At 33.3% G+C, this 12,843-nt stretch overlaps 1 protein-coding gene across 1 annotated transcript in view; it reads right to left on the minus strand.

Moving 5' to 3' along the window:
- Window positions 1-12,843, minus strand: part of STXBP5L (syntaxin binding protein 5L) — a 461,665-nt gene that overhangs the window by 372,108 nt on the left and 76,714 nt on the right. The window contains 1 exon segment of the mRNA XM_017891231.1: window positions 2,092-2,173. Within this exon segment, the coding sequence (XP_017746720.1) occupies window positions 2,092-2,173 (82 nt within the window).

The raw sequence follows: 12,843 nt of genomic DNA on the forward strand, positions 1-12,843 counted from the left end.
TATGTAACAACAATAAAACATTCTCTACAAGAGATAGTTACATGCTATACAGAAGATATAACATGCCAAAGGCAAAATGGAATTAAAGTAGCATATATTCAATAATATCTTAGTGTAATACCTAAATAATTCTAGTGAGGAATGCAGTAATTTTTTTTTTTTTTTTTTTTGAGATGGAGTCTTGCTCTGTCACCAGGCTGGAGTGCAGTGGTGCAATCTTAGCTCACTGCAACCTCTGCCTCCCAGGTGCAAGCAACTCTCCTGCCTCAGCATCCCGAGTACCTGGGACTACAGGCGTGTGCCACCATGCCCAGCTAATTTTTGTATTTTTAGTAGAGACGGGGTTTCACCATGTTGGCCCGGATGGTCTTGATCTCTTAACCTCGTAATCCACCCGCCTCAGTTTCCCAAAGTGTTAGGATTACAAGCGTCAGCCACCGTGCCTGGCCAGTATTCTTAATTCTGTGATAAAACTGAGATGTAACTTATCATCAGAGGGAAGTGAAAGATACCACTAAGCCTAACAGCACCAACAGGGACAGACACATGAAAGTAAGCACAGCAGCAGAGTGTCCAGGTTCATTTATAAAAGCAAAGTGAACCTACCAAAAGCACTATAAAGATCTGTGAAAATATTTAAAACTAAGAATAGAAAAACCAGTCAGGTCAGAAACTGGGAAGTTGGGAAAAGATACAGAAACTTTGTGTGAGGTACATAGGGCGAGTAGTTCAGGATAAATGATGTGAACAAGGCAAGGAGGTTGAAGGCTTGTCTTTATTTATTCTTAGTTATGTACCATAGGGGCAAACTTAGGACCTGGAAGACAAATCTCAAAGGATCAGACCCAGTAAAAATCACATGGAAACAAATTATGCCTGTAAGTGTATATCCATGCAGAAGGCAAAAAGCTGAGATCCCTCAACAAGGAACTACAGAGTAGCACTGAGACCTCAAGAAGCCTGACATTCTAGATAATAATGAGCAGTTATTACAATGAAATATTTTTCAAATATTTTCTTTACCTTCCTTTCTCATTTCAGTACCCCACAGCAAGTGTGCCTACATTGTGAAATATGCTAGGTTTGTCAATAAAGAGGATCTCACAGTCTTCTGACAAAGATTTTGAGCCAAGAGAAGTGAAAAGTGAACATTTGCCAATATCTTTCTTGCCTCAGGTTATCTCTGATATGAAGTTCTATGAGACATTTTACCCACATTTACAATGTAAGTTCTTAGGAAGATATACAGATATAGATATATGCAAATATATGCCGACACTGAATGAAAGATCATTGTCATGCCGTGAAAAAATAACCAAACTTTTTTTTCCGAGGCACTGAGTTCAATCTTCTAAGTGCCTGCATTTGGCATGGCACAAACTTTTAAAGCATTTTTGCATTGACTGGCTCACTTAATATAAAATAAGCTCTAGAAGACTCTAATTTCCACTATAAAAATCTGATTCAAGAAAGCCTCAAGTAGCCTTCTACTAATGTAATATCTGCAACCTCTCTGAGCTTCATAAATACATATTTTGTTTTCAGAGAGTTCCTTATCACCATAATTTTATAAAAATGTAGATAAAGTAGAGAGCTAATTCCCATAATAGCTATGGACACAAAATAAATACAAATGCATATCTACTCCAACAGATGCATTTGGAGATATATACAGATAAAAGGGCCCATATGTATATAAGCAAAAAGATCACTTCAGGGAAGATAAAGATAAAACATGAAGTTAGGCCTTGGTTAAAAAATGTAAGTTGGTGGGAAGTGAGTGGATAGAAAAAAAGATTAGTGGCCAGTGAAGCAATCAAAGGACATTAGGATTTTTTTAAAAATTTAAATAATTAAACTAAATTATGCTATATAGTAACAATAACAGAATATGATATATACAATCTTTTTTCTTTAGAATTTAATAAATAAACCAATACAGGAGTATAGTCTTGTGAAAAATGTAATCAGAAGTAATATCGAATGCATATATATTTAAGCATTTAGAATCACAGTATTTAAAATTACATTAACTGATTCACTGTGTAGTGGGGGAGTGTGTGATTTAAGTAGTCAAAAAATAATCCTTACCTCATTGATCAAAAATTGGAGCTGTAGGACAGCTGCGCCACTTTCATGTTGGCAATAGCAATCAACACCAGGTCTCCCGAGTCTAATATAATAAAAGTCAAGGATTCTAACATTTTAATTAGCACCAATATTAATGAGTAAAGAAACTAACTTATTTAGCATCAGATGTTTTGCTTTTAGTTTCCCTTATTTTATAAATAGTTGAAAAATCTTACTCTTAGTAGATGTAAGTTAAATTGTATAGCTCAGATGTTTAATACTCCAACAATTTGAAAAATAGAATGACAGTAAGGAATTTGAGAGACAGCAGCTTTTTCCATGAAGTTAAAAAAGAATTGGGAATCCAGATACACCTCATTTCATTTAAGATATTTTAATTGATTAAACACTTTTTTCACTAAAATAAATTCAAAAGGAGTCAATAATTTGACATAATTAAATCATAAGATGAGTTAAAAAAGACACAGGTAAATATGTTGATAATCTTGACATATAAAAAATCTTCTAAGCATAATTTAAAACCCAGAGATCATAAAGAAATTGATTGACATAGTTGACTAAATAAAAGTATAAAATATCTACATAGAAAAACATGACAAATAAGGTAAAAAAACAAGAAAATTAGAAAATAAATAGTAACAAGTCATCTACGCTATACTACATAACATATAGGGAAGAGACAGAGAGAAAAAAAGGAAGGAGGAGGAATGGAGGTTAAAAAAAGGAATGAGAAAACACCATATAACAAAATGTACTTACATATTCTATACCAAATGATCTGATATATATGTATATTTACTTATCATTTGTTTGCTTGCATAAATATATAAATTAGATGACAGTCTCCACTTATGGTCATAATGAGGAATGTGGGTCAGTTCTACTCACTACCTAAAACAATTAAAAATCTTACCAAATTTATGTAACAAATTTTAAGACACTGCACATCAGGTAGGAAATGACAATGATCCCCGAAAGAAAGAAAATATATAAGGCGAGGCTTATGATAGCCCCAGTTTACTGCCTAGAGATAATTTCAAGACTCCAGCACAAGGAGGGGGAACCCAGATAAAATCTAGCAGGCCTACTGAGTAAGGAGACAGAACTAACAGTCTAGGGAGGCCAGGGACAGCTAGAGTTCACAGGGTTAAGTAGCAAAGAAGAAAACGTGACACAAAAAGAGCTCTAGAGATTTGCAGAAGGGTCCTCCTCAAATCTTTAGCTAAGTACTAATGAAGGAATAAGTTTGAGGAAACTACCTGAGACTGAGGAAAGAACAAACCAAGAAGAGAAAGCATACTTCTTGAAAAAGAAATCAAGAAAACAAACCGAAAACAAAGTTTATATTGAGGCAAGAATTTTTCATGTTCCCACCAGCAAAAGTGCAAGCCCTCAGAATTCACATGCAAAGTACTCAGAGAATATTACCTCAGTATGAGGAAAAATTCCTCCCTAAGATAAAGACTGCTCTGGTTCTGCTTACCAATACTTAAAACCAGGTTACAAAAGGATCAAACTATTCCACATAACTTAACTGCATACTAAACAAAGATCAAGGATAATTATACAAATACAAAACCTTTAGCACTCAAAAGGTAAAATTCAAGAGGTATGCCATTCAATGCACAGAACTAAAAAATAATACTTGTAACAAGGAGAAATATCAATAGAAAGATACCCAGAAATAAAACAGGATAGAAATAATAGACAGAGATAGTAAAACACTTATTACACTACACTGCATATGTTGAAGAAGGTAGAGAGGAGATTGAGCATATTAAGTAGATACACAGAAGATAGATCTATCTATCCATCCATCTATCTACCTAACTATCTCAAATAGAATATCTAGAGTTTTTTTTAAAATACGTTGAAGATTAGTGAACTTGAAAATAAGTCAAGAAAAACTATCCAAAATATAACACAGAGAAAAAAATAACTGAGGCATAGAGGAAGAACAGCACACCAATGAACTGTGGATCACTGTCAGATGGCCTAATTAGTTATAATTTGTGTAATAAAAAAGAGAAAGAGGAGGGAGAGAAGAGATAAAATATTTTTTAAAATAATGACCAAAATTAAATTGTCTTCAAAAATGAAACTGAAATAAAGACACTTTTCAGACGACACACAAACCTGAAATAACTCATTCTGAAAAGACCTGCACTAAAAGGAATGTTAAAGAGGGTCTTCAGGCAAAAGGGAAATGATATCAAATAGTATCTGGATATACAAAAAGGAATAAAGAACATTTCAAATGATAAATATATGGGTAAATATAAAATACAAATTATCTTTAAAAGATAATTTACTGTTTAAAGCAAAAATAATAATAGTACATTTGTGGTTTATAGCATATGTAGAAGCAAAATGATGTTAACAATATCACAAAGGCCAATAGTAGGAGAAATAGAAACTTTACTATTGTACCATTCATAAAGTAGTATAACATTAATTGAAGGTAAACTTTGATAAGGTACAGCTGTACACTATTAATATAAATCATAAGGCAATCACCAAGATTATTATAGCTAAATTAGCCAACAAAGGAGACAAAATGAAATCATTAAAAAGTTTAACAAAAAATCAGGCAGAACATTGTTGGGGGGAACTAAGAACTAGCAAGATAAATAGAAAACAAAGAGCAAGATGGTAGGTTTATACCCAGCCATACCAATACCACACTAAACGCAAACAGGGTAAACACCCCATTTAAAACGCAGTGATTGTCAGAGAAGACAAAAATGCAAGACCTAAGTATGTACTTTAAACACAAACCTCCTTTAAATATATACAAATAGGTTAAAAGTTAAAACATGGAAAATTATACACCATGCTAACATTAATCAAGATATAGGTGGAAAGATATATTAATATACAGTAAAGTTGATTTCAGAACACAGAACATTACCAGGGTTAAATGTGGTCACTTCATAATAAGAAGTGGGTCAAATTATTTTAAAAAAACATAAAAATCCTAAATTATACACCTAATTACAGAGCTTAAAATACATGATACAAAAATGATAGAACCACAAAGAGAAACAGATGAATTCACAATTATAGTTGGAGTTTTTAACACCTCTTTCTCAATAACTAACATAAGACAAAATCAGTAAAAATGAAGAAGACATAAATAAAACACTATCAACCAACTTGACCCAATTGGCATTTATAAAACACACAACCCAAAAAGAGCAGAATACGTATATTTTTTAAGTATAAAAGAAACAATTACTAAGAGATAAAATATTTCGAACTATAAAACAAGCATCAAAACATTTGAAAGTATTGAAATCATAAAGAGTATAGTTTCTGACTATAATTGAATTAGAAATTAATAACATCCAGAAAACTCTCCAAATGTTTGAAAATTAAATTACAAACTACTAAATAAACATTGATTAAAAAAACCATAAGAGTAATTAGATAATAATTTAACACACTAATAAAAATATAGCATACCAAAGGTGTGAGATGCAGCTAAAGCGGCACTTTGAGAAAATTTAGAGCTTTTGCTACCTATATTAGCAAAGAAAAATATCTTGAATTATGTAAGCTTTCATCTTAAGAAGCTAGAAAAAGAAGAGCAAATTAATATCAAAACCAGAAAAAAAGAACAATAATAAAGATGATCAGATAAATCCAGTAAAATAGAAACAGATTAACAATTAAAAAAAGAGTGAGACCAAAAGCTGGTTTGAAAAATTCAATGAAATTAATTAACCTTCAGCCAGAGTGATCAAGGTAAAAAGAAATAACACACATTTCCTTTATAAGGAAAGGAATATTGCCAAAAAAAAACTTTAGAAATTAAAAAGACAAACAAATATTATTTACAAAATTATGCCAATAAATTTGACAATCTAAATGAAATGGACAAATTCCCAGAAAGACACAAATTACCCAAGGAGAAGCAGGAAATTTAATAGCACTATACAAACTAATGAAACTAAACAAATTAATTCTAATTAAAATTATTTCCTCAAAGAAAACTCCAGGTCAAGATACCATTACTTATAAAATAAAATCTATGATACATTTAGAGGAAAAAATAATGCCAATTCTATAAAATTCCTGCAGAAAAATTGAGAGGAAGAAAGATTTTCTGACTCATTCTATAAAAATACTTTTACTCTAATACCACATCATGACAAACGATATCATAAAACAAGAAAACTTCACACTAATATCTCTCATGAATATAGATTCAAAAAATACCAATCAAAAATGTTGGCAAATTGAATACAACAACATATAAAAAGCCTATAGTGCTTCATAAGGCCAAGGCAGGAGGATCACTTGAGGCCAGGATTTACAGACCAGCCTGGGCAACATAGCAAGACCCCATCTCTACAAAACTTTAAAAAATAATAAAATTAGCTGGGTTCAATGGCACATACCTGTGGTCCCAGATAATAAGGACGGTGAGGCAAGAAGATTGCTTAAGTCCAGGAGTTTAAGGTTATAGTGAGCTCTGATCACACCTCTGCACTCCCATCTGGATGACAGAGTAGAGCCTTTCAAAAAAAAGAAAGAAAGAAAGAAAAAAAAGCCACCAGGTGTGGTGGCTCACTCCTGGAATCCCAATACTTTGGGAAGCCAAAGCAGAATGATTGCTTGAAGCCACGAGTTCAGGACAAGTCTGGCCAACATAGTGAGACCCCATCTCTACAAATAAGATTTTTGAAAAATTAGCTGTCCATGATGATGGATGCCTATAGTCCCAGCTACTCAGCAGGCTTAGGTGGGAGAATTGCTTGAACCCAGGAATTTGAGGCTTCGGTGAGCTATGACCATGCTACTGAACTTGAGCCTGGGTGACAGAGAAAGACCTCATCTCTAGAAAATATATATATTTTTAAAATGTTTAAAGAATTATATAATATAACCAGTGGGATTTATGCCAGGAATGCAAAGTTGGTTGAACATTTTAAAAAATCAATCAATGTAAGTCATCCTATCAACTGAAAACAAAACCAATCATTTTGATAGATACAGAAAAAGCATTTGACAAAATTTAAGATGCTTTCATAATAAAATCTCCCAGCAAACTAGGAAAAGTGAACTTCCTCAATCTGATTAAGTGCATTTAAGGAAAATTTGTACATTATTCTTAACAGTAAGAGGAATGATACTTTCTACCTAGGATATTAATAAAGCAAGAATCATCTATCATTATTTCTATTTACTATCATGCTAGATACTAGAAGTACTATCAAGTACATTAAGGTGAGAAAAATAAATAAAAAGCATGCAGGCTGGAAAGGAAGACAACTCTATTTGTAGAAAACATAAAATTTATATAGGAAAACAACAAGAAAGCCATAAAATATTACTGAAACAAATAAACGACACAGTTGTAGAATGCAAAATCAATTTTTTTTTTTTTTTTTTTTAAGATGGAGTCTCACTCATGTTGCCCAGGCTGGAGTATACTGGCACAATATCAGCTTACTGCAACCTCTGCCTCCTGAGTTCAAGCGATTCTCCTGCCGCAGCCTCCCAAGTAAGTGGGATTACAGGAGCCCACCACTATGCCCAGCTAATCTTTATAGTTTTAGTAGAGATAGGATTTCACCATGTTGGCTAGGCTGGTCTCAAACTCCTGACCTCAAGTGATCTGCCCATATCAGCCTCCCAAAGTGCTGGGATTACAGTTGTGAGCCACCATGTCCAGCCCCCAAATTTTTAAATCAATTGTAATTCTATCTACTAGCAAAGACCAATTATATATTAAGAAAAATTCATTTAAAACAGCATCAAGAAATACTTTGGAATAAGTTTAACAAAAGATATTTTAAGACCTGTTCACTGAAAGCTATAAAATATTACAAAGAGAAATTAAAGACCAAAACAAACGAAGATGTTCAAGACTCAATATTGTTAAAATGACAACTTTCCTTAAATTCATCTAGATTCATTAAAATGACCATGCTTTCTCTACAGATTCAATGCAATTTCTATCAAAATACTAATGTCGTTTTTCACAGAATTAGAAAAAAACTCTTAAAATTCATATGGAACAAACAAAAATGCCAGAAGAGCCAAAGCAATCTTAAGCAGAAAGAAGAAAGCTAAAGACATAACATTGCCTGACCTCACATTATACTACAAAGCTACAGTAACCCAAACAGCATGATATTGATATAAAAATAGACACATATATCAATAGAACAGAATCGAGAACCCAGAAATAAAGCCACATGTCTACATCCAACTGATACTTGATAAAGTAAATGAAAACATACACTGGGGAAAGGACATTCTTTTCAATAAACGGTGCTGGGAAAATTGGATTTCCATATGCAGAAACATGAAACTGGACCTCTATCTCTCACTATATACAAAATCCAACTCAAGATGGAGTAAAGACTTTAATGTATGACCTCAAACTATAGAACTACTAGAAGAAAACTTGGGAAAACTCTTCTGGACACTGGCCTAGGCAAAGGATTCATTATTAAGACCTCAAAAGCAAAAGCAACAAAACCAAAAATAGACAAGTGGGGCTGAATTAAAATAAAACCTTCGGACAGCAAAGGAAACAATGAACAGAGTGAACAGCCAACCTGCAGAATGGGAGAAAATATGCACAAACTATACTGCAGACTAACATCCAAAACCTACAAGGAACTGAAACAACTCAACAACAGTAAAACAAATAACCCCATTAAAAAACAGGCAAAGGACATGAACAGGCATTTGTTCCAAAAAACAAAAAAGACCTACAAATTGCCTGCAAGTATATAAAAAATGCTCTACAACACTATTCATTAGAGAAATACAAATTAAAACCACAATGAGATATCTTCTTATGTCAGAATGACTATTATTTAAAAGTCAAAAAATAACAGAAGCTGGCAAGGATGTGGAGAAAAGGCAACACTTATACATTGTTGGTGGGAATATAAACTAGTACAAACTCTATGGAAAATAGTATGGATATTTTCAAAGAAGTAAAATATAACTACTATTCAATCCAGCCATCCCACCATTAGTTATCTACCCAAAGGAGAAGAAATCATTATACCAAAAAGATAACTGCACTTATAAGTTTATTGTAGCACTATTCACAATAGCAGATATGTGGAATCAATCTAAGTGTCCATTAATGGATGATTCAATAAAGAAAATGAGCTAGATAGGTACATAGGCAGGTGGATGGATATACAGATGATATAGGTACAGCTATATAGGGAGATATATAATGAAATACTATTCAGCCATGAAAAATGAGATCATATCTTTCGCAGCAACATGAACGGAATTAGAGGCTGTTATCTTAAGTTAGGTCAACTCAGAAACTGTCAAATATTACAGTCTCACTTACAGATGGGAGTTAAATAACGTGTGCACATGGACATAAAGTGTGAAATAATAGACATCGGACACTCAGAAGGGTGAGAGGGAGGAGGATGAGGGATGAGAAATTATTTGATGGGTATAATGTATATTATTTGGGTAATGGTTACACTAAGAACGCAGAATTCACCGCTATGTAGTATATTCATGCAACAAAACTGCACTTGTACCCCTTAAATGTATATAAATTTAAAAAAAAAAAAAAAACAAAGAAACCAATGGTTTCTGTCTTGTTTATATCACTAACCTCCATTTGCTACCTAGAGAGTGGCATTTTAAAGACACTCATTTTAAAATAATATCCAAAGCCTAGTTTCCTACTGCTATTTTAGTAGTTACTATCCAAAAGACTTGCATAGAATCAATTGTTTAAAACATAGAAATGGCATGAGAAAATACCATTTTAATAAGAGTTAAAATGTTTCAAAGATCTTTTAAGTATTTCTTAAAGCGCAGTAATTTTTAATCAGTTAATTCATGTTTCACAGTCTGAACTTTCAGGTAGGTGGACATTAGTTTATATAATTATACAAATGTTCATAAAACTCAGAAAATGTATATAATTTGTATAAACACTATAATTGTTCTATACCCGTTCAGTTATGAAAAAAGGTCGTAGTTATAAGCATCATATAACAGTTAATGCGTAAAATTACAATACACTTCAGATTACTTGGTAATTATATTGGCTTTAACACAAGTGGGGGTAAACGATACCATAAAAATCACATGAATTTATAAACTAGGGAATAGGTCACAAATAACAACTTTCTAGTAGCTAATTCAATATCACTTTCAAATCTTGTTCTAATTTGATCCTATTGGAATATTTGATTTATAATCAAACCTTTCTACAGATCATTCTGTCTTCCTTTGCTTTTTATAATAACAGCTCTCCAATTTCTTTCTTTCTGGCCATCACTTCTCAGAGTTCCCTTGGGAAATTATTTTTCTACTTCTTATATATTTTACATACATTCTTTTTCTGACCTACTTCTTTTCATACCTTACCATCACTCCTCCTGGGACTCTCAGCTCCAATTACCATTATATGTTTATGTTCCCCAAATCTTTATCTGCAGCTCAGAGATTCTTCCCCAAATTTCAGAAAATGTGCTCTAAATAACCAGTAGATTACTCTACTTGCATGTACCACAAAATCTATATTAGCATGTAACACACTGGTTATCTTCCCTACCAAAGCTGTTTTGCTTTTTTTGTACTCCTATCTCAGTGAGTGGCAAACCATCCACTAAGATGGTCAGGGCCTGTAATCATTATTCTATTCCAATTCAACATATTTATCGTTAATCAATTCTACTTTTAAGTATCTCTTGAGTACATCTATTTTTGCCATTCTAATGCTACTATCAAATCTTCACATTGCAATCCTTAACAGGTCCCTTGATGTAGTGATTATTTTATGTCCATTTAGATACCCATTTTTGACCAACACCAGTCTAAATCTTGTATTAAGATACTTTTTATGTGATAATATTTAATCAGCAAACTCTGAGTACAGTAGGTTCCCTCATATTATGGATGGGCCTTCTGTTGAAGGAATGGCATTTCCAATGAAAATCTCCCTGCCATGATATGATATTAAGGTATCCTAGAATTATCTTTTGATGGGGGGTTTAAGCTCATGTGTTTATGGTGTGTTTCCATGAGACTGGTTGGCTGCTTATCTTTCAGCCTATTGTCTTCTCTGAGTAAATCTCATGCTATAAGAGATAACAGTGGGAGAAGACAGATCATAATTTGTTTTTAATGAGTGTCATATACAATCTACGATTAGTTCAAATTCTATTAGCATGGATCTTGCGATGTTGTTCTTGGAAGCCTGTTGTGAAACTCATTTTTCCAACTCTCCCCAGTAAATTACCAATATTCCTTGTTAATTAAACTCCCTTAGGATAAAGTATAATAAAACAAACAAACAAACAACAAATAAAATATTTTTTAAACACTAAATAAATAATAAATTATCTATAATACTCCTTTCTTCTTGGGGAAAGGAGTATGTTATTTGATCAAGTTGTATAAAAGCAGCTGAGTTTTCTAAATATTGTATTCGCAAGCTTTATCATGCATCAGAATAATCTGAGGACATGTTAATACACAATATTGGCTGAACCCACCCTAAGAATTCTGGGGATACAGTAGTCATTATTGTGTGGGGCGAATTCTGGAAATTTATTTTTTTTTATACTTTGAGTACTGGGATACAGGTGCAGAACGTGCAGGTTTGTTACACAGGTATGCATGTGCCACGGTGGTTTGCTCCAACCATCAACCCGTCATCTACATTAGGTATTTCTCCTAACCCTATCCCTCCCCTAGTGCCACACCCCACAACAGGCCCCGGTGTGTGATGTTCCCCACCCTGTGTCCATGCGTTCTCATTGTTCAACTCCCACTTATGAGTGAGAACATGCAGTGTTTGGTTTTCTGCTCCTGTGTTAGTTTGCTGAGAATCATAATTTCCAGCTTCATCCATGTCCCTGAAGAGGACATGAACTAATCCTTTTCTATGGCTTCATAGTATTCCATGGTGTATATGTGCCACATGTTCTTTTTTTTTCTTTTTTCCAAATTTTAAAAGAAGCTTTATTGTGAGTAAAACACTATCAACCAGCACTGCATACTACAGAGAAATACTTTGTGAAAAAGACGAGACCATTGATATGGCAAACTCCACTGTTGTCTTATGTTTTTTAATTGCCAGAGCCATGCCAATCTTCAGCAACCACCACTCTGATTAGTTGGCAGGTATCAGCATCAAGGCAAGACCCTCCACAACAAAAAGATTATAGCTCACTGGAGCCTCAAATGATCGTTAGCAGGTTTTATTTTATTTATTTTTTTTAGCAATAATGTATTTTTAATTAAGGTGTGTACTTTTTTAAACACAATGGTACCACACACTTAATAGACTATAGTATAGGGTAAATATAACTTTTATATGCACTAGGAAACAATAAAATTTCTATGACACACTTTATTGCAATATTTATTTTCTTGCATGTGTGGTGGTTGAGAACCAAACCTACAATATCATTCAGGTATGTCTGTGTGTGTATATAGAGAGAGATACATATATACACATACACACATATATGTATGTGTGTGTATACATATATATATTATATAAAATATATGTATATGTATCTATCTTGGTTTTCTACTTTTTATTATTATACTTTAAGTTCTAGGGTACATGTGCATAACGTGCAGGTTTGTTACATATGTATACTTGTGCCATGTTGGTGTGCTGAACCCATCAACTCGTCAGCACCCATCAAATCGCCAGCACCCATCAACTCGTCATTTACATCAGGTATAACTCCCAATGCAATCCCTCCCCCCTCCCCCACTCCCTCCCCC

The sequence above is a fragment of the Rhinopithecus bieti genome, unplaced genomic scaffold, assembly GCF_001698545.2.
Source record: "Rhinopithecus bieti isolate Rb0 unplaced genomic scaffold, ASM169854v2 scaffold_759, whole genome shotgun sequence".
In the NCBI taxonomy this organism is placed as follows: Eukaryota; Metazoa; Chordata; class Mammalia; order Primates; family Cercopithecidae; genus Rhinopithecus; species Rhinopithecus bieti.